General features: G+C 42.1%; 2 protein-coding genes across 2 annotated transcripts in view; both read left to right on the top strand.

Moving 5' to 3' along the window:
* Positions 1-23,434, top strand: part of agbl4 (AGBL carboxypeptidase 4) — a 265,737-nt gene that overhangs the window by 181,151 nt on the left and 61,152 nt on the right. The gene's annotated exons all lie outside the window — the stretch shown is intronic.
* bend5 (BEN domain containing 5) lies at positions 10,422-23,051 on the top strand. Its single transcript, XM_070961391.1, has 6 exons — positions 10,422-10,720; positions 11,884-12,014; positions 12,966-13,446; positions 15,492-15,640; positions 18,245-18,458; positions 18,675-23,051. The coding sequence occupies exons 1-6, from the start codon at positions 10,537-10,539 to the stop codon at positions 18,869-18,871; spliced, it is 1,356 nt and encodes a 451-aa protein (XP_070817492.1). The 5' UTR covers positions 10,422-10,536; the 3' UTR covers positions 18,872-23,051.

The following is a 23,434-nucleotide window of genomic DNA, read 5'->3' as shown; positions in this document are numbered from 1 at the left end:
CTTCCTCTGCTCGTTTGACTTAGCATCTCTCGTTATCTGCTGTTATTTATTAGGGATCTTGTTTTATCGCTTTGCCTTTGTCGCCTTCTTTTCTGCCCTTTTTGTGTTGCATCATTCCCTCCTTCCTCCATCCTTCGTTCACCTCTCTTTGTCTCATCTTCATAGCATGGACAGCAGGAAGAATCGCTGGGTGGGAACAAACTAATAGGCTCAAATGGCTTCATAACGCGCTGTGTGTGAGGGAGAAAGAGATTTGATAAGGATTCTACCCCTGCTGCTCTGTTGGCCTCTCTCTTTAATGGCGTTCATTAGCTATTCTGAGGAATGAGTCACGCATATAATGGAGTGCATATATACTCTACATACAGTACAGATCTGAGATATGCGCAGAGTGGAGAAAAAAAAACAACAAAAAACACACAGTATCTCTTTACTCTGTTTTCACACACACAGGCGCTCTCACTCCCACACACAGACCCACTCAAACCTCACTCGGCCCTCTTTAATTGGACACTTGAGCAGCGTACGGCTGCATCTGGCTCCTGTTGAACACAGCCTGACATTTCAGACTGCTGACCTTTCCAGCCCCGCCACAACTAAATAATGATTAGTCCTGGCAACTGTTCCACCACACCAGCAGCCAGGTACGCACACATGCACACAAGCATGTACAGATACCACACAGACACACACACACACAGGTGCAAACAGCAAAAAACAGAACAACAAAAACACCTGCATTGAAGGCTTTGTCTTTTCACAGTGAGAAAATGGGGTGCAGACATTGATTTGAGAGGCCATTGTCATTCTTTTAGCTTATCGATTAGATTGTCCTTTTCCATATCTGCAGTCAGCACCCAATAATGTGTTGTTCTAAATTAACTCTGCTTGCCTCTGTTTAGTTTCTTCTTTCCCCTTTATGCGCTCTCAGCATTACAGTGGAAAAAAGGTCAATCATATTCATGAGATCTGGGCAGATTTGAGGGGATGGTTGTGTGTGTGTATGTACTGGTGCACACACTTTTAGGTTCGCGCACAGATACGCGTGTGTGTGCGTGTGTCTAAAGCAGTGAAGCAGCGTGGAGATAATAGGCAGTTCTCAGATCTCCCCTCACACTTTCTTCTTTTTCACTCTATCACTTCTCTCTTTGTATCTCCATTTCCCTGCTGTTTCTGTCAGAACAGAATAGAAATGTTCTTCATTAGAGCCTCTCTTTCTCCAGATATTCTTTGCGTTTCCTGCTTTGCTCCCTCCAGACAATACCACTGGCAATACATATCTCTGAGGTCAGAGGTCACGTTTTGCGCAGCCAGCTCCTCCTCTATTCAAACGCCGTCTCCATCTTTCATTCTACATAGTTACAGTGTGGAAATTGAAGTTTGTAAGTTTGGCATGTGAGAGGCATGAACAAGTTATTAAGTATGGAAGTGATGGTTGCACCCATAATTATATTACCCTTATTGTTTCCATGGAAACAAGCTGGTCAGGGTATATTCCTCACATGAAGTCATTAAAAATTAAAATTTCAATGTATATTTTGAGGATGGGTTATTCAGAAGATACTTACATAGTACATAGAATGCATGAACAGTTCAAGCGCAGCTAAATTTAACTCTCTAAATTAGCCTCACACTGTTCTTTCCTCCTAGTTTGCATTAAAGTACACAGCCAGCAAAACTGAAAATGCAAGTTAATATTACCTTCACCTATACACCCATTTCTGGTAGTCAGTGATGAAATAAATATAATTAATTTGACGGAATCTGCTGGAGTAATCGCTCACTGGGCAGCAAATGTGTTTACCGGCTTCAAAATGACCTGCAAATACAGATAAACAGCCATGATTTGGAGGTCAGGCTGTTACTTCATCTTTCTAATATAGGCTACAACTGATGAATGAAATAGTGTAATAAAGATTTCTGATCTATTTAACGCTTTGATCAGTACAGTAGACACGAAAATGAGGTTTCCTACTGGGATGGCACTTGCAGTTGCTCATATTGCCAGGAGGAGCAACAGTTAATAAAACAAACACACCATTAGGAAAATAAGGAGCCGTGGAAATTGGTTTGGCTGCTTATTGCCAGTTATTACAGAAAGCTCAGCTATCGGCAACAGGTTTGCTGTCTGCCTACCAAACTTAAACTGGTCAACTAAAACAAAACAAGCAGCAGCCTCGTAAACTGAAATAAAACTAAAACTTTATAAAGAAAAAACAAATGTTCTCAAAACTGAATAGAAGTGGTTATTTCAGTTCTCATTTTGGTTTACATGGAGGGAGAATTAAGTCTTAGACTCCCATGAGCCTCACTTTCCTTCCTAGGAAGTACCAGCATTAACAGTGCCTTACCATATGCATAACACGTGTCAGAAAACGGGAATTACTTCTAACTGAATTATCTGCACCGTGAACGTGGGGTCAACAGAGTTTTCTCTAATTTACACAATGCACCGGCCAGGCCTTCTCTCAGCCATTTAATAGCTTCCATTTCTTCAGATGAAAGTCTCTGGGCAGCCATCCAAACAATATAGCGATATATCATCTATTTATGGCTTTGTTGTGGTGGTGCTATTGTCTTGACTATGATGTATTTTTCTTGGTCTCGTGCAAATTGCACTCATGGAGTTCTGTCATATTGGCGTAGTAAGAGTCTCACTCCTGCCTCTAAGTCCTGTGAAATGCTCGCTTCATGAAGCTCAGGTAGAATATTTAAACTCTTTGTGGTGGTACCATTACTGTTTACTTTATTCTCGCAGATGAATGGAAGTTTAACCCCTCGTGCATGCCAGTTTCTTTTTTGTTCATCAGTACAGACTTTCATCGGCTGATTTTTATCTGCCAGACCAGTCCTTATTTGAGTAAAGCTGAAATATATAAAACCTACATTCATTCATTATTCTGTCATTTCATCCTCATCTACTCCCATCTTTCTATAAAACCACATCTTAGAGCTAAGCAACAAACATCTCACCAACAAAGAAGCTGCAGCTCTGTGTGCACCAGTCTTTAGCACCTTTTAGCCACGCTCACAGTATTTCTCTGAAATGCTAATTATGACCTTGTCACTCCTTTTAAAATAGACAAAAGTGTTTAAACTGCTTTTTTTCTCCAATTTGTAACACTGCACCAGTCCTCCTTTAATTGTTGAAAATAGAATAGCCTGTGGCAGCAGTTTATCTATGTACAGCAAACAGAAACCACAAAGTTTGGAAGTCAAGAAGGCTTCGCTTTTGGAGCTCTCGCTGTGCTGTCCTTGATACTTTGAGCAAGTGCAAGCTACTTTTGCACATTCTTCCTACCCCAGTGTTTTCGAAGACAGTGTTTCTCCCCAGCCTGAGCTGATCCAGGGAAGGTGGAAAGACAGGCCTGAGACAACCTGTATACAACCTCCTGCTTAATATCCCGGCCTGTAGTGCATACCTGAGCTGATAGAAATCTCTGGGTGGCTCGATCACTGCGTGGTTGACTGGCTTTCATGCTGGAGAGCTGCAGAGATTTGTTTTTAGTGGAGCACAAGACTTTGCACCTTGAGGGAGAGAGGGAGGGAAGAAAGAAAACAGAGAAGAACATTATTTGTAAAAAAAAAATAAAATACTATCAGGCTTTTGTGTAAATGAGCAGCTGTGAAAACAACACTTCCTATTATTGCCCTAATTATATCCTTTCTCTGTGAATTTGCATATTTTATCTCCCTCCTCTTCATTATGGGGGACTATGCTTCCATTTTGATGTGCTTAAAAAAACACATAAAACAAACAAAGAAGGAGATGAAGGATAGGAGGGAGGAAGGGAGAGGGGCACGCTGGCCGCCTCATATTGAGTATTTTCCAGTTGATTTTGTTGAAGGCTTCTCAGCAGCGTAGCTAAATAAGCAGCAGCATGTTAATGAATGGAGAATGAGTGTGATAATTCACCAGACAAAGAATGGAGGACTGTGAGAGATAGGAACCGGGAGGAAAGGGGGAGGAAAGGGCAGCACAATATTGAAAATATTTGGAAAATATTTGTCATCAAACAATTATTTAAAACCTGTCTCAAGCCCACATGCCTGGAGGCTCGTTTTTGTCAAGCCTATATTGCTAATGCTTAGAGTAAATATTCCCTGTGTCACAAATACGGTAATTTCACGCACTGTACACACAGTCAGCCATGTGTTTCATGTTTCTGCATGCAGAAAAGGAGAGACAGATAGGGAGAGAGAGTGCTAAACTCAGAGGACAGTAAATGACAACAGAGAAGCGTAGACTCTGTCTGTCCTCTTTCTAAAAGGGCGATGTGACGAAGGCAGTAAACAGGCTGTGGGCTCTGAGATTATTTCTTTGTCACCAGCAGAGCCACCAGTGTTGCTGAGCACTGCTGTGGAGCAAATCCTCCTAGAGAGGACTGATTGGATTTTTGTTCCAGGGAGCCTTTTGTGTTAGCAGCATAGGGACTAGATAATAGAGGTTGATGCCACTCTGTCCCTGTGTTATGGCTGGTGGATTGAGTTTTTGGACTGAGTGTGTGTGTCTGTGGGTGTGTGGAGCCAGGACATTGTCTCTCTAAACAACCACTATATCACTGTTATTTACAACCTATTGCATCCTCTTTGCTTTAGAGCATGTAGGAACATCTGGGGGATCTGCTAACAGTATGCATATGTGTTCCTAACAGTAAGGCTAAGATTAACTGTTAATATGATAATTCTGTGCAGGTGTACATATGTTGCCAGGAGATACTCACTGCCACTGGTCAAGGTCATTATCAGCCTTTTCTCAGTCCCTCTGTCAGATCTGTGTGTGGAGCATGTATGCCCAGTGGGTGTGTATGTAGAGAGCTGTATGTATGAATTTTAAAAAACGTATAAATTATTGATTTCCATGGGGAAATTTCCCTTTTAATTGCCCTGCTTTCCGTCATCAGGTTCACTTACAGAAGGGCAGCATCGGCCTTTTCTCCAGGAAACGTCAACACAGCAGCACGCTTGAACCCGAGGCACCACTCATTACACCACCCTGCTGTCCTGTGTGTTAGCGTGTGTGACTTTGCACTGACCTCTATTGGAGACCAAGGAATGATACTGATTTTGACAGGCCAGTCACAGTCAACAAGCCAGTTAGAGCATCCAACAGTAAGGACGGTCAGGAAGTGGGTTTTCGAGAAATATCACCCCTCGAGGAGAAGTATAGATTCATGGGTATCAATCCACAACACTGTCAAACGTCTGCACATGTGGTCACTTAATTTATGGGACAGTAAAAATTGCACGTCATGAACCGAGACATCCTCTGTGGCCGTCTCTCAGCTCAGCGAAAACAGAGGTGGACTGTTGTCAGGGTTTGTGTCTCAGGCCGTGCAGCAACCGACTGCCAGATTCGTCTTGACTGTTTTCTCCACCGCAGACCTAAATGTGTCTCAGCAGTGACAGATTGTGTTTCCTGCATCTGGATTGCAGAGGAGATGCATGACATGTGACTGACTTTTTCACTGTCATGGCAGAAGACGGGTTGCAAGATACTGCAACTCTTTTCCATGTGGAGTGTCGCTATGTGTGCGGCCAGATTCCTGGCAGGTCGATGTGAAACTAGACTGACACATTGTTATTCTACCTCGGATTTAAATAGGCTTGGGTCAACATTATTTCAGATTAAACAGATGAAAATGTGTTTACATATTGTTGACTGGAGTTTAGATTTGCTCGCTAAGATGAACATCAGATTTGGATATATGAATAAAAACATGAAATAGATTGAGGATAAAAGGGAAAAGCTTCTCTGGCATAACCGCGTTTTATTGTACTTTGGAGAGTCACGGCTCTTTCAACAGAAATTAAAACAAGAGTAATAAAAGAGCAGCAAGTAACAGCAGAAAAAAAAGAAACTAACAAGACGACTGCTGGGTCTTGTGCTTTTTCAGACGCAGCAGCTGCACCAACCCTGTGTTAAGCTCTGAATCAATCTTAACCTCCTCCGAGTGTACAGTAATCTGCAGGAATGATTCTGTGGATTTCAGATCTGTGACCTTGACTATCCTTGACTTGTGTGTTTTTGTGCGTGGGTGGGGGTCTGTGTCTGGCTGGTTGGTGGTTAAGTAAAAGCCGCTAGTTGTCAAAGCACTTTGCCCCTCAACATGCCCGTGCCTTCCCCCTCCCTCCCATCTGATCCACCACCCCACCAGCACGGGTTCCCCCAGCCTGTAGCGAGGAGCGAGCTGCTGGTTGGCCTGGGTTGTATCTTCTATTATGTGTCAGATGCTGCGCACCTGTGAGCCCGGCTGCCCCTCTGCATGACGGCCGACTGTGGTCGCTCGTCCAATCCCAGTGGCTCCCTGCTGTCAGCCACAGCAGCAATAAGAAGTTCTCTGGCTGCCTCCGTCTCTGTCTGACAGCCGCCCTGGAGGAAAGGGTAAGAGAAGCAAAGGGAAAAGAAGGAAAAGGGGGGAGAAATACCATTAAGATGAGCTGTATTCCCACAGACCAAAGCCTGCCCACCAGCCATGTGCTGCAGCTCACCTGGCTGCCAGATAAGTGGAGATTAGAGGAGAGGAGACGGTGGAAAAGGTATTAGAGGCATCAGAAAAATTCTCTCTGAAACCTGGGGACAGCCTTGATACTTTTAGGATTTCTTGTGTCGTGTCTGACATTTGATGCTGACGCGGAAAGGGCACAGAGACAGACGGTCCACGCTGCTCTCACACAGATGGGGCAGTCTTAGTGCTTTTATGTATTTTTGCTTATTTGTTCCCTGTAGTCTATTGTTCGACTTGCTGCTGCCACTGTATGAATTACAGTTTTGTGAGTTTCCTATCTAGTTAGTGGAGAATAACAGTCTGGTGACACTGGCAGGATCAATACAGGGCCGCAGTAGGAGGTGGAGCGGCCCTAATGAACTGAATTGACTGGTGCTGAAATATGATCAGTATTTCTCTGGTGGTCATTATGTTCCTTATGAAGAAGATCAATGTCTCCTGGGTGGATCACTGAGTATACACAGCATGATGGCAGGGCCAGCGCTGATACCACTCTAAATACTTAATGAAGGATTTAAATAAGTTTTGTCTCTGTGAGTGTGTGTGTGCTCCATGTCTGTCTTTTTCTCGTCTTTCTCTTTCAGTCAAAGGTCTGTTTTCAGGCCCTGCGGCATTAGTAACTGATGTGCTTCTGTGAGGCTGTGCTGTTCATTTCATGGGCTATCACTTTTTAAATTGGTGAATGCCTTCTTCATGGTTGATTAGTAATTCATGCGGAGCTAATTAAGAGGCATAATAAGAGAAACACTGGTGAGATGCCTCCAACCAAAATAGGAAACCGGTTTTTACCCTGGACTGTAAACAGTTGTGATTGATCGTGGTAGCGCGTTGCCCACAAAAGACGTTTACGCTTCTCTGAATCTGTCATCTTGGACACAGATGCCCATATCTTCACTTTTCTCTGTGCTTTCCTGATCTTAGAACATCTTTTCCACCCTGCCATGCCTGGCATCGTCATTTCGCTGGGTCTGTTGTCTGTGTGCTGCTGCTCGCTCCTGCCAGCCATCATCATGCACACACCTGTACCAGCATCTGTCCATCCTGCAGATTGGCACAGGTGCTGATTGGGTGTCGACGTGCCGCGATGTTAATGCACACACCTCATAGCCGTTTTTCACCTTAATTGCAAGACCCCCTTGATCTCTTTTTCTCTCTATGTCTGTCACATGTCACACACATTTACACACATCCACTCAGAAGCATGAAGGGGTCATTTATTTTATCTGTTTGTCTGTGAGTCAGTGGGAACTCTTTATGATTCCTGGCGCAACGCGGCACTGATGACGTGTGTACCCGCAGTCTAATTCCATCATCAGCATCATTACTGCTATTATCCCGTGTCTCCCTTTAATGCAGGCTAATGGATGACCAATAAAGATAGATGAGCCTGGCAGTGTGGAGCTAATAGGCAGGACATGATGTCTGGCTTCTGTCCTGACTTGAGTCTTTACCCGATCAACGGCCCTCAGAGATAAAAACATAGCTAAAATATTATCTCAAGGTATTTCTTCAGCTTTAATGAATCACTGTATCTTCAGCTAATTAGCATGCCGATAATCCACTCACAGTGGATTCTGTATGCTTGAGAAACTATTTTTAAAAGGAGCTGATTGGATTTATTAAATAAACAGCAGCTGTGCTTTTAATTCTCCTAATGGTGAAAAGTCAACACGCAACAATGGTCACACAGCATTTGACTGATATTTACAGTGTTATCATTGAATGCTGTTTGGGCATGGAAAGGTCATTTTAGACTTTACTGAAAGTGGCACCATCCCATCTGTAATTGCATGCATATAGATCTCTATAACTGTGTGTGTGAGAGCGAGAGAGAGAGAGAGTGAGACCCTACTGTGACATGTCAAATAATAAGGCTTGGGACCCACTGAGGGTCAGAGACATGTCAATCAAGCTGTCTTTACACACCCAAAGTGGTCTAATTAGGCAAAACACCTGTGGACCGTGGGTATGCAGAAAACTACTGACTGCTGATATTACTGACACTTTTGAGATTATTCATAAAATACAATATTGTATTGTACGTAACCACTGCCATAGTTCATATAGAAAATTACATGTGCACAAAACAGTGTGTTCATTCAAGCACTGTGGCCTGGTTGAAGCTGAACAAGAGACTTCAGCAGTGCGGTGGAGCGATGTACCATGAAATAATTACAGTGAGGAAAAAAGGAGTACATGGGTTTAGTTTGGAGACTTTCAGTGCATGAAAATAGTTCTCACAGAGGTCGGCATGTAGTACGCTACTATAGAAAGACTTATTCTAACATATGAAAAGGTGATGACAATCACAGTTCTCTAAATTGTGCTATCAAGAATAATGTGACGACAATGTAAGGGAAATTCTCCTTGTTGCTTGTTGAGAGTTGCTAATTCTCTGAAGAATTATTGACTCGGTGTGATGGATCAGGTATCTTTAATACATGCAGCATGGAGGGAAGACCGGGCGTGCATCTTTGGCGCACCTCTTTAAACTCTAGATTGGGGAGGAAGTTGTCAGTTGGAGTGGTGTCCCGCTTAAAACCCTGGCCACTTCAAAAACAGAAAGCTCCAGAAACTGAGCAGCCTTATGTTGACAAGCCCAGCCTTGAGGACAGGAGAGCCATTGAACAGCAGCTTAGATTAGCAGTAATCCTCCGGTCGACTTGTTGAGAAGCTGCTCAAATCTCTTGTCTATCACTCTCACTCCTGTTATAGTTTGTGGAGCTCTGCCAAACTATCAGTGCATAGATATATATGAACTCACCATGGCTCAGCCTGGAAATACAAGAACACTTGTTATTCCTAACCTCTAAAATGCCATTTATTGAAAAATGTTGCAGAATTTAACTTCTGTAGAAGTATATGAACATTACATTGTGACAGTTCAACTTAGTGCTTCTTTACAGAAAAGTGAAGTGAAGCCAATCAATGGCATAGCTGGGAGATCTAACCACTCACTTGTATTGAAAACAGCCAAAAATACTGCTCCAATAACTGCAATAAAATGACTGCCATACCGTTCTGAGAGTTATTGTCACCGCTTTGTTTGTTTGTTTTCAAATTCTCTTGTATACATCGAACAGACTCTGAGACCGATCACACAGCACAGTGAACAAACATCAAGGGGAAGCTGGCATTTGAAACAGGCTTAATCATAACTAACTAAATGCCTGAAACTATGAAACGAAATATCAGAGAAGAAAAATGCTCCATATAGTTCTGCATCAGTTACTTTTCAATTACAGCAGCCGAAGCAGAACGAAATTGTTAGTGTCATTTATCGACTGTGGTGCTCTCCATTAGAGTAACAACGGAGAGAAATCCATCCTGTTGTATAACCACCTGGCTGTCTAACAATAACAAAGAGTTCATTTCTGTCAGCTGGCCTTAAGTCTTTCTGCTGTGATACAAGGAACAGATGAGAAGTATGCACCAGGAAACACGTGAAAGCACAGAGCCCAGTGAAATCTGACCAGGCAGGTTATCATCTTGGTGGCTTTCCTCACTGTAGTTCTCTGAAACAAGTCCTTGAGAAGACAGTGAGACAAATTGGTATCTAAACTGGTCAGGGTGCTGAGGCAGGACGGCTGAAATGTCCTGCCTCATCACTCGAAGCAATGCTTAAAATACAAAAACAAATATTTTCCATATCAATATAGATCTTAATATATTGATGTCAGTATTGATATTTTTTGTAAATCTTGTGGTTTACAGATGTTTAAGATTTGACAGATATGATAAAACTTAAAAATGTTTGAATTACACTACAGGTGCAAAATAAAGTTGTGTTTCATATGTTTCTGATACAAAAAGATGTAATACCTATGTATCTGAACATCTCTGAACGGCAAACTTTATGCCATGTCTATTACTTATGCCTTGTTGATCTACCCTGGTGATGTGGACCAGGCAAGAGTAGCCGAGCGCAGACACCATCCCCAACCCCCTATGTGTATATTTTTTTAAATACTTTGTGAGGAAAAACTGTCAACCATATCCAAAGTGCAGGACCAAAGAGAAGTAAATAATGTATGCTTTTGTTAGATTCTTTGAAGACGATATGTGCTACGCGTTACCCGTTTCAAATGTCGAAGATTTCAGACCTCTGCACAAAACAGATTTTGATAATCAGAAGGTGTATCTGGTTCACAGAACTGAACAGAATGGCAGCGCAGGCCAGCCGTGCGAAGCACAGATCCTTGCCCTTGCAGGTAAGTTGCCCTCTTAACACATCGGCATTTTTATTTTTAAGGCTGCTTCTCTCTGTCCGATCAAGTAACGTTGATGTGCGCGAAACTCGGGAATGTGTCAAAGCAAGTCCTTTTGTCCGATCTGTCAAGACGTGATCAGCTGGAATCTGACACTGATAGCCACAACAACGTCCTCGGCTGTGGCTAGCTAGATATGCTAGTGAGATATGCTAAGACAAGTTTGGTAGGTAGCCATACCTTGTCGTCAGTGCTTTACAGATTTTTACATCACGAGTGTCGTGTTCCAAGAGTTAGCTCTCTTGTTTCGATAGAGTAGTGCTGCTTGTTTCGTTAAATACGTGGCATGCAACGTTAGCCATTCGGTTGTTTACAACATGTAGCTAACGCTTACTAGCTTCGTGTGTATTCGTTCCGCGTTAGCATGTTAGCACATGAGCGCTAGTTAACTGCGTGCAGACGCAGAGCTGTCACTACATTATAAACACATGTGACAGCCTGCCATTGACTTGCTAGCATTTTTGTAGCGGTTTTTACATGTAATCGCGACGCTAGCCCGAGAGCTTTGGTGGGTTGCGGTTAGCTTGTTAGCTGGCTTATCTGTTGGTTTATGCCACAGAGGGGATGCGGTGCTGCAGTCATCGCCGTGTCTTTAACATTAATGCAGACATCCTTAAGCAACCTCCGTCACTAACATTGAAACGTCATGGCTGTTGCATAGCAGCGCATCGTTTTAATGTGCTGAAGTGTGCAAGTGAAATGATTTGCTTAACGTTAGCTGCAGTTAGTTGCAGTAATGTTTGTTCACGGTCGTTTTCTCTGCTCGATCTTCAGCTACATCACTAATCCCCGAATGTGAGCTGTCTGGGCTGCAAGAGCCGTCAGATCTAACCAACACCTTCATGGAGGCAGTTATGTTAAAGCGCTGTATAGCCAGGGCGATCTGTATGCAGTCCGCTGCAAAGCTTCAATTTTAGCTGTAGGTTTATTGTGTTAAAGTTAACTGTTAGTTTGATCTAGCAGAATGGAGACACAAAGCGTCCTCAGCCCGAGTTTGACAAATGGATGAAAGAATTATGTAGGTACTCAGACGTTTTCTGAAAATTCCTGTAACTTTTTTGGAAACTTTATTAGCTTCTTCCTGCTTCTATTTCTGCATTTCACAGATACAGTAGAGGAATTTGAAGACAGTATAATGCAAAAGAAGATGAAAATTCCCAAGATGTCCATCAAGAATTCAGGAAACTCTATTGAGAACAATTTTGGAGAGGAGAGAATGCCACTCAGGCATAAAAAGGTAGGCTGCCCTAAAATACACAGAAGTTGTGTTATTTTATAAACAAGTTTGTGCATTTAAATGGAGAGCACTGGAATTTAATGGATTCTTCATCACCATATGGTGGTTATACTGACAGTGACACCAGAATCATGACATGCAGTCACTTTCCCCCTTGATCGTGTTCAAATGATACTTACATACTGATAGTGCCATTAAGACAAAAGTCTGATTTTTATAACAACTTCAAATCAGCCAAGATGTGCCTGTAGGTACAACAACAGCAACAAGTGTCCCACTTAAATTGTGTATTTTTACAATCTTGTGCTGTGTCACTGAGGCCCCTGAATAATTTCCCTAACTGAAGTTTATATCAACACTGTGTAAGTGTAGGCATATGTGTCATGCTTTCACAGCAGGAGTCTTAAATTACAAATATATCTATTGATGATACAATGTCACATTTTCATAAACTTGGCTGACACCCAAAATCCCCCACGCTATTTTTACCATATGCTGGATTAACACAAATTCAGCACTCTGGACAGCTGCCCTTTCACAGACAAATCCTCTGAGCGGCTCATCAAAGAACTCAGTGACTCTTCTCCTCCCAGTTCCTGTTGAGATCCACACAGTCAAAACAAACTGTTTGCAGTCTGTCATGTCATTTTAGATTGATGTGTGTTGTTGTGTCGAGATCCACACAGTCAAAACAAACTGCTTGCAGTCTATCTGTCGTGTCATATTTCCATTGATGTGCGTTTTTTTTTGTATCTGTTCTGCTTTCTTACGTTTTGTAACATGTGCGCTTTGTTACTGATGCAACAAAGAGATTTGTCGTATTCTGTAAAATGTTTTATGAAGCCAAACACATGGCTCGTTTTTATTCTGTTCATATTCTAGTTATTCCACTTCAGACTTCATTTCACTGCCCTTTTAGTTCCCTAAATTCACAGTTGTTATTTTCATCAGGCCCTGTCTCAGGACCATGGACGCCCCCTTTCCAACTCCTCCAAGAGCCTGGCAGCAGTAGTGGCTCGTCTGGAGAGAAATGCAGCTAGTTCCTGTGTGGAGGGCGAGGAGGACCTGGATGAGGACCGGTTGGCTGAGGAGGGAGAGGATGCAGACGATGAAGATGAAGACATGGAGGCAGAGCATCAGCAACATCATCACCAGCAGCAACAACAACAGCATTTGGAAGTGGACACGGATTGTGTATCTGGGGTAGCTGCAGCTGTGGTTCCTAGAGTCCTGTACGAGGAGTTGGTTCATAGCTACAGGCAACAGGAGGAGGAGATGAGGAGGCTGCAGCAGGAGCTGGAGAGAACCCGCAGGCAGCTGGTGCAGCAGGCCAAGAAGCTGAAGGAGTACGGCAGCTTGCTGACAGAGGTCAAAGAACTGAGGGACTTCAACAGGAGGCTGCAAGACGTCCTTCTCATGAGACTGGGCAGCGGTGAGGGACCAGGAGCATGCACACCAACACACAAACCACAGCTGCCTGTACCACAAAGTTCATTAGTAACCTTTAACCTTAACAGGCATTTAAAGAACATTTCTATTAGATTTCCATAAAAGTCAAATAATACTCTTAGAAAGTCAGTTTTGGACAGTAACATCTGTGGGAGGCTAGTGTGTGGACAGATTATACTGTATGTCTATGCAACACACTTATTGTACCCCACTCTGACCTGGAAAGGATATATGCCTCATTTTAAGAACAGTGAAAAATGCCAAACATGATTTTTGCAGTTAAGGCAGGAAAAATGCTCTGAAAGATGCAACTGGAATATCAGGACATGGTGACAGCTGTTTTGAGATAAAGGCCTTTGAATACACCTTATGTTTTTAGTCTAGATGTACGTACATGTGCGTTCAGGACTGTCATTTAAAGTCAGCGTCTTTCCACTAACATTAAGTTTGGCTTGGGTCTTCGGTCGGCTGTGTGGACGAGTGATGATAGTGACTGTCATGAAACAGAAGAAAATATTGTGGGTTCAGGCCTCTCATATGATCTGCCAAAGAACTGATTTAGAAAGAAAGTAGTCCCCCACCTGCTCAGTCATTGTAAGTTGCTCCAAATAAGATGCCAAGACATTTTAAAAGTTTACCACTGTGTTAAACAATTATTATGACTATGATCGGTTTTCATTTATAAAGGTAAACCTATTTACTGCAATTTTATTGCTTTTGGACCTTGCACATAAAGATCGGGCTTTACTAATATTAGTATTGTTTGTAGAATCCAGCTGTATTGGTCAAGCTGCGGTCCAACAGCACCATAAATTTTTATAACCATATAACAAAAAAATCAATTTCAGCTTTAACACTAATATACAAAATTACTTAAGTTATTACCAGAAAAAGGACATATTGAACTAGACTGCTGCCTGCATGTATTTATGCTGATTAAACCGGCAAGTTACATTCATTAACGAAAGTTGATTTAATTAAAAAAAAGACTTATTTAAGCCAATGAATAACATTCAAATTGAGGAACTTGTTGGAGGACTTTTTATTTGGGCGATGACGTCATAAAATATGACAGCAGACATTTGAAGCTTCATTCAAAAGCCTCAATAGAAGCTTCAAATGTAAAGTAATGACATCTGTTGCAACCATAATAATTATATATTGATTTCAGTAGATCAGTTTTGTGAATGCATTGCAATAACTCTGAAGTTATATCAGGTTTATATTATATAACCCAGTTTCACATAAACTGTGTCAGTATTCCCACAACAGCAACAGTTCGTTGTCTATAGCCCAAGCTCTCTAAGAAGACTCGGGATATAAGAAAAAAAGAAAACTTAGGTCAGGACATTTAAAGACAGACCTCCTGCCTTATACAGCTGGGGGTGCAATACAAGCAGTGGGGGGCAAAGTGTCAATTATAAAAGAAATTAACAGATAGGTGCAATAGTAAATAGACACACATATAATAATGATTATATAAACCAGCAATATGAGTTTAATAGGTCCATTGCTAAAGGAGTATATACAAGACAGGAAGTTGAATAAAAGGCACTGTAGTTGTGTGATTAAAAGTGGTGTCATTGCAGCGTGCAGCAGTGTCCAAACTCAAGCTTTGCCAGATGCTGGTGTTAACCTCAGGCCCCCTGTAGATCTGGACAGAGGCGCCTGGCTACTGGCGAGACCATCTAATGGACAGGCTAAAGATTAGAGCACCCTGGGGTGCTGTCAGGCTGGGGATGGAGTGCCCTGACCGATATTAAAACTCGTCAGCTACATTGGAGCTTAGCATGGCCGGCCACCAAGCCAGCTTAGGTACTGGGCTAAAATAACCGCCTGACTCGAGGTGCAGGGGAGCCAAGGCCCAAGGTGGGAAGCAAGCAGACAGCAGCTGGGCACTGCTCCAATGGTGAAGACCTGAAAACATTCAGGCTGTATAACCTTTCACCCCACCTCAACTTCAGGTGCTGACAGATGTATTTGTTGCTTCTGTCGCTATAATGCTAAATGTCTCCTTCATATCTCCAGAGCCTATGCATGACAATGGCACTCAGACAATCAAGGCTGAAGTGGTTGAACCTATTGTTGAAGCCCAGGAGACGTGCAGAGAAGAAGCCAACACCAGTTCCAGTTACTCACCCTCACCCAGAACAGTATACACCTGCAACGATGGGAAGGTAAGTCTCACTGGATTGTGGGAAACTCCTCATTTCATCAGCTTTTCCTCATTCCTTCTACCAGGCCTGTGAATAGCACCATTTCAGCTGTTCCCTTTCATCTCCTTCATCTTATTTTTTTTTTTTTATTGTGACATTTATTCTTCAAGGCAAAATCGCTCATCCAAGTGTAAACCAAACATTACCCTCCAGCACTGAAAATTCAAAACACAGGACTGAAAGATGCCGTCACTCAACTACTGACTGACAAGCTTTTAATATAGTCCAATGGTGCTATTAGAGGCTTGTTAGTAATTTTCAGGAAGTTCGCAGTAAAACAAGCCTGTGTTTGCAATAATGATCAGTTTAGAGGTGCATAAAATGCTCATGTTTTATTCATATATCCACCTCTTCAGTTCTATATTTGAATACGCAGTACATGTAATTTATATGGTCAAATGTTATACGGCACATTTGGACTTTCAGTCTACACTTAAAGACTATCCCTGTAACCCCTCTGGCCCTTTGAGAGTCCTGAATCCTTCACTTCCCTCTTCTGTATCCCTGGCTCTCTGCCTGGGGGTGACCGTGAGAAGTAGTCCGATTTCGTAGGAAATGCTGTATTTCCTCCTAACACCCATGAACCTGGGAACATGCCGTCATAGTTGATCAGTCCTTTCCCCCTGGCTGCCCTACCCTAGCAGGTAAACAAGGTTGAGAAGATTATTATTGTTCCTGCAAGCCCAGCCAGCATCATCAGTGTTTATTGGCCTGTTAGGGTTCTTTACTCCCCCCACCGCTGTAACTCAACCAGCGTCCTGTCTCTGATGACAGGGGGGGAATTGGTACTACAAGCTCTGGGGCCTGCAGCCACTTCAAGCGTGAAGAACACTTGCAAATTAGAACTCTCCTACATCAGGGACCCCATATTAATTATTTGCACGAGAGGAATTTAAAGTGACTGACAGGTTAGCCCTAGTGAGAGTGTCGGGGGGTAGAAAAGAAGGAGGAGAGATGGAGAGAGAGAGATAAACGAGAGCAACGAGGAGGGAGGATGAAAACAATCTTGTCTAACTTGAGGGCAGTAAAAAGCTTGTCGGCTGGCCGGGCGCCTGAAGCACATTAGCTGCACGGGGAAAAGCCTTTTGGATGCTAGCCTAAAGACTTTACAGTGATAAGAAAGGAGAGAAGGCAAAGAGAGTCCCATATGCCCCCTGCTGCATTAGCACACCTAGAAGACCGGGCCAGTCGGCCTAGGCTGGCAATCCGCTTGGGGGTGTTTGTTGCAGGCTTATGCAACGTGCAGTGCAAGTGTGTAGAGAGCCACAGGCTAAATTCATAGTGGAGGTAATCCAGGCTACAAGCAGCAAGTGGCCTGAGCTTATTTATGCATCCTTGTTGGTGAAAGTGGTGCTGCTTGGGATTTGTAAAGTGGTCTAGAGCAGGAGCTGGTTAAGATGTGTTCTACCATAACAAGCTACGACCTGCCTTGTCTGCTTAGATTGAGAGGCTTTTACACCCACATGGAGCGTCGTAGGTTGGTGAAACTGGATTGGGATCCCACAGCTCTTAAAAATGGCACTCGTGGGTGGCCAGCATAATCAAGCATAATCTTCTTAAAGTTTGTTTGTTTATTATTTTGTTTCTTAAGACATTTATTGAAGCAATTTTTTTGCTCCCAAGAACAGATGAACCAATCCACTGATTCCGATACCTGAATTTTTAATCTACAGATGCCTGTCATTGTTGTTGTTGTTGTTGTTGTTGTTGTTGTTGTTGTTGTCAGTATTTTGTTCGAGGTTTCTTGAGGCTGAAACTGAACTTTAGAGGTGAAAAGTTCTCTGTCAGTTGATGTTGATAGACTGTGTTTGGATTCACATCCAGTCAGAGTTTTCACCATCTGGAAAACTGTTCGTGTTCATGCTCCAGTTTATCCTGAAATTTCAGTTTTGCTTGAAGAGCCTTGTTTTTGATGTTGCAGTTAACTATCTTGAGACCAGCCCAGTCTCTGAGCCTGAAAGCTTTATGCTTCTCTCTCAGGCTCAGTTTTATATGAGGATTAAGAGTTGGGATATTTCTTTATTGCTTTGACTGGTATATTGGTATTTATGGAGAAACTGACAGTCTTTAACCATGAACAAGGTCTCTGTTACATTTTTTGACCCCAGCTGTATTTTGACAAAATACTACCAATGTGCTGCTGAGGCATGATGTAGCAGGCGCACGAAGACATTGTGTATTCATAGAATTGAATTGAATAGATCGGCTCCATTGTCACTGATACCTGATCCAGCTATTTGAGTCCGTATGAGACTGATATTTGATATCAGTATCAGATCAGTGCAGGTGGATTATGAAACAGTTGGGAGACTGTAATGGCACTGAGTCACAATGGAAGTATTTATTTTTTCAGTGGATGGGGCAGACAGATCGATGGGTAGCACTGTTTGGAAGTCCTGCGTGAGCAAGCAAGTGCAGAGTAGACGCGACTGTCCCATGCGCTATGCTAGCTCTGATCATAGCCATGATGCATTTCACTTTTTGTTTTCTCTCTGCAGATGACAACATATATTTATCTACCACAGACTGCAGACAGTTCACAGTTTACGCTCGTCTTCTCTGCAGGTACACCTTGGTGGAGGAATCTGGGTGGAGGAAGAGAAGTGGCACCAGCTGCAGCGGACCCAGGGAGACTCCAAGTTCACAAAGAACCTGGCTGTAATGATCTGGGGTACCGAAACCCTCAAAAACCGGAGTGTCACTGGAGTGGCCACCAAAAAGAAGAAAGATGCTCTGCCCAAACCTCCTCTTTCACCCAGCAAACTGAAAATCGTCAGAGGTAAGAAACTTCAGATTTAAATCTATAAAATCGAGGCAGTGAAAGAGATGAATCCCTCTTCTGATGGGGCTTCTGCATCAGGTACAAAAAAACGACTTTCTCTTTTCATGCAGGCTTTCAGTCATTGAATTATATCCATTAGACACCAGAGAAAGATAAAATCAACTATTTTTTAATTGGATGTAGTCTGACTGCTCATGCTTGCTCCTTCCCCAGAGTGTCTCTACGACAGAGTGTCTCAAGAGACAGCCGACAGTGCAGAGATTACGCAGAGATTGTCCAAAGTGAACAAATACATTTGTGAAAAGATAATGGACATCAACAAGTCCATCAAGAATGAGGAGCGGCGAGAGTCCAAGCTGCTCATCAGACAGACAGTCAAGATGGAGAACTTCACCTACGATGGCATGTAGTGATCAGCTGTCGTCACGCCAGCGCCTTCTGCCCCACCGTGGTCCACAGGATAGTGAGGGGACATGATATGGGTGGTTGGGGGATGTTTGTCACAGTTTCAGGAGCAGTTGTTTTCCTTTGACACATTGGATTGGTTATTATGTGAAACGTTAAAACAGATAGACCCCTTCCCAGCTCCTTATAGAGCAACCATCACCGTCCTCAGTGCCCAGTTTCCTCATTGGCCGACAGACAGCTTTACCCACTAATGAGAGGCTGAACACATTTGAACTGGTTTGACATGAGCTGGTATGAGTGTTTTTATAAGCTTTAAACATGAGGATTGGTACAGAGACATGGTTTATTGATGTGTGTGCATTTATGTCAAAGGGAGAGGTGAGGTTTTTGTTAAATTGATTTATTGTTCTGTGTCAGAACATAATTTTGAGTCCTTAAACTTTTAAAAAGTGAAAGGTTATTTCCCTAGATAACGTCTTCTGATGCTATAAAGATGATGATGCTAGCTTGCATTAGATCTTAGTCGCGTGAATGGTTGGATATTTTGGTGACTACCCGGTGATAACTGCTGAGTGTTTGCTGTTGGTACTTACTGCATGGAATGGGACATCAGGGTCAGAAGTCTTAATTGGTAACAGCCATATTGCATTTTGCAGTGGAGATTCAGAGATTCTGTTGCTCAAAGAGATTAATTCTCCACCTTAACTGTAGGCCAATCATAACACATCTCTTTGTTAAAGAGAGAGCTTACAGAGTTAAAATGTGAAGTCTGACTCTAATGTAGAGTCTGTAGAGTGCTATATCTGTTTTGTTTTTGTGCTGACCTTTAAGTTCTGAGCATTTGCCATCGATGTGAGAGCACAAGGAAAGGTTTGGGTAGGATATTCCTGTGTTACTCTCAATCAAACATGTCACTTTCAGACAATTTGACTGTTTAATGATTTCTAGTGGTACAGGCACGTTGATGCCTAGAAAGGCCTTAAATGGATTTGGCAATCACCAGGGACTGGTATGCCCCTGGGTTTTGTAGTAGGCTGTGATTGTAAATGTATAGTAAGCTGAAGTGATGAAGCTTCGCCTGCACTTTGCTGTGAGAATGTAAGAGGTGGTAATAGGTACTATTTTCTGTGTGATTCACGCCATTAAGGTGAACTGAGCCGGGCTTCTTGCTATCCCCCCCCTCCTGTATTTAAAACATGCTGCGCTGCACGGGACGATGTGGGGAAGAAAATCAGGGCACAGCTCTGCACGGTTCAGGTCATCTTCTTGTGGAAGCAGTATTAGCTGTGGGTAAAGCTGTCTGAAACACTATCCTACTGTTGAAGTTGTCTGGGCCTGCTGAACCCCATAATAACCCCCTCTTTTTTAAACCACGCCACTGGGGACCAAAGTAAGGTTGCTCCAGTGACAGTTCCCTCTGAGCTATGCCATCAGAACTTTGAAAATGTCCTCTTTTTCTTGTCTGATTTTTTTTTTTTTTTTAAATGTTTTTTTCCTCTCTGGGTGTTTTATTGTTTTGATCCAAAATGGTTTGTGTGGCTTTCTGCAGACTGGAACTAAATGCTGCAGATTGAAATCTCAACTGTGACCTAGCTGTGGCTAACTGTGAATCTGCTGCAGAGCTGCCCATCAAGCCTCTCCTCTCTTCACACTCTGGAGTTTTGTTTGTCAGTCGGTTTATTTCTCTCTATCATTTTGTCTGTCTATTTTTTTTCTTGTTTTTTTTTTTTTCTTGTTTTTTTTTCAAAAGTTCAGATCAGCCTTTTGTTAAGCTACCTTATGTTTTGGAGATTTTTTTGTGTACATAAAAAAACATCTTTTTATTTTTTTTTTCCCACCAAACAGATATTTCAGTTTCTAGTCATGTTATATGTTACAGTTTTAAAGGTTCTGGTCAAGTTCGGTTTATCTAATCGATGTTGTAATTCCATTTTACCTGACGACTTCTTGTTGTTTCTTTATACACTTTTCATTTTTTTCATATGAATTCTTGGCTTTAAGCTTGATGTTGTATCCAAATGTAGATCAGCAGAATCTACTCACAAATGAAAAAATGATCTCCCTTTCTGAGCCAAATGATCTCTGTGGAACGAGAGACGAGGCTTCCCTTAACACCAGATTTTGACAGAGCCCATACATTATACCACACTCACAACATGTGATATTTAAGAAACCTCACTTAGAATCTACCTGCTATTGATCTGCCACAGCAAGATTAGAATCTGTATCGTCAAACTGTTATACTCTTAGAAACCGAGATGCAGTAGTTAGATTGACACGAATCATTTACATTGAAAGCACTTTAAACTTCTGGGCAATTTCTTCAATCTTAAAGAAATGTATTTGTGGTATTCGTCCTTTTTTAAAATGTCTATATAGATTAAGGCCTATCAATCATTGTATTGTCATGAAGCACCTTAGAACATTTTGATTTGTTGTTTTTTTTTATGGCAAGAATGAGTTATGGGATATGATTTGAGTTTATCTGTCAGATATGCCCCTGACATGCCAATGCTCCAAAACAAGCTTGATAGATTTAATGCTTTCAGCTACTTGGAAGTAGTACTACTACAGCTACTTCCAAATACGTAAATCTTGAAAGATTTATTCGGGGTCTTTAGAAAACCAGATTTTCACAAGTCACGCTATATTGAAACTGGATTCTTTAACTCCATCATGGCCTCCTGAACAATAACTGGCTTACTTGGCAAATTGACAAGCAAAAGTCAACAACTCACCTTGGCTGTCAAGCCCAAAACGTAGTGCACCAATCAAAAGGTATTTACCTATAAATGTGCAAGCTGACTGGAATATGTGCTTTAAGTTAATGTGTGAGGATGCTGGTTATGTATAGATATGACTTATATTGAGATAATTGTGTATTTTTACAGGTGAGTGGTAATTGTAAGCCAAAGTATTGAAGGCCTCGATCAAGCTAAAGAAGGGGGATGCTGACTGAGGAATCAGCAGGGTTTGCACAAAAAGAGAATGGCCCATGCCAAGGTAATAGAGCTTAGTGAATCTTAAGCCACCAAACTGGTGACATTTTATTGATTTATTTTTGTTTGGTTCCTAAAAATATCCCTTTTTCAGTGTCCTTTAGTTTTTTTGTTCTCCCTGTACAAAGCAACATGTGAGGTTTACGTGCGCTGGCGTGTATTTAAAATACACGCGGCTGAAAAGAAAGAAAAGATTTCTGCTGTGCAAAGCTACCATGCTGAAATTCTGACACGTTGTCGTGTGTCGTGTTTGTTTCTTTGTCGTTTGATGCCAAAAGGGGGTGTGGTTAAAATGATGCTTTAAGATGGAGCATTACTAGAGCTATTACATCATCTGAAATGTTAACTTGTTTTCAAAGGCTGGTTTCCTGGAGCGCGATTAAGCCTAATCCTTTAACTAAAACCATCTTTAGTGGATGAAAGCTGTATGGAAGTACTGTATGTTTTTAACCCAGATTGTGCTTAATCTGTGACGGCAAGGCCAATCTCTGTCAAATGGACCAAGTCACTTGCAGAGGAGCAGTTTGGGTTTTAGCCGCATATTAGGAAGACGCACCAATTTATAGCCTGGCAGAGTCGTCGATGAGTGACATAGGCTAGTTTTGGCTCTGTAACACAACACCAGACGTTCCAGTACTCTTCACTGTCACACTCAAGTAGCGATAGGGACAAAATGTAACCTCGCTGACTCTGTGATCCTCCTCCTGTGCCACCTCTAGTTCCTTACTCTCCTGACATTTCTATGGTCTGGATTTAAGAATGCAAATATCGAGATAGTAGCAAATCTTGTCCTCCTGGCTTGGTGTTTTGGCTTATGTCGTGAACACCTGTCAAGGTTTCAGAAGTGCAGGAGCTTTATTTTGCTTTTTTGACAGTTTGATTGGGGAAAAAGAGATCAGTCCCAGCTTCACTGAGTGGAACAAGATAAATGGCTCCATCAAGCAGTTTTCACAGCTAAGTGTACACAAAACACATTACTGTTTGAGCCTCAGATACAATGTCAAACTTACTTCAAATGAGAAAAAAACAAGAGGAACACATTGTTAGGCCTATATTTTTCTTAAGGTATCAGTAACTTTGTATACTATCCACAAACCGGTTCTACTTCATCTAACTTCACCGTCCTACCTCATTGTTACTCTGGTGTTTGTTTGTCAGTGACTGTAAACTATGTGTGTATATTAAAAAAAAAAAAAGATCTATAGGAAAGGTATACCTGGTTACTCTCAACATGTACAGCATATAAAACTTGTAAAACACCTCAGTACACAATATCATTCTTAGGAGAAATCAGTTTTATTACCTGCTTAAAGATGCTGCTTTAAAGGGGTGTCTGCGTGAGGGGTCGTCTCTGAATATATACATTATCTTCGCTCTTTGCTATGTCGTGCAGTTGATCAGTGGTTGTGTTCTGTCTCTGTATTGCATTCTGAGATTTTTACTGGTTGACGGTGCTACCAGCAAACAGTTCAAAAACTGATCTGTCTATCGGACCTCAAATGGTGCTGTTTTTCTATGTTTTTATCCTCATACAGCTATGTTTTATTCAGGTGTGTCCACCGCCAC

The sequence above is a fragment of the Chaetodon trifascialis genome, chromosome 4 (assembly GCF_039877785.1).
Source record: "Chaetodon trifascialis isolate fChaTrf1 chromosome 4, fChaTrf1.hap1, whole genome shotgun sequence".
Classification (NCBI taxonomy): domain Eukaryota; kingdom Metazoa; phylum Chordata; class Actinopteri; order Chaetodontiformes; family Chaetodontidae; genus Chaetodon; species Chaetodon trifascialis.
The sequence above is the reverse complement of the archived record's forward strand: the minus strand, read 5'-3'. Positions and strand labels throughout refer to the sequence as shown.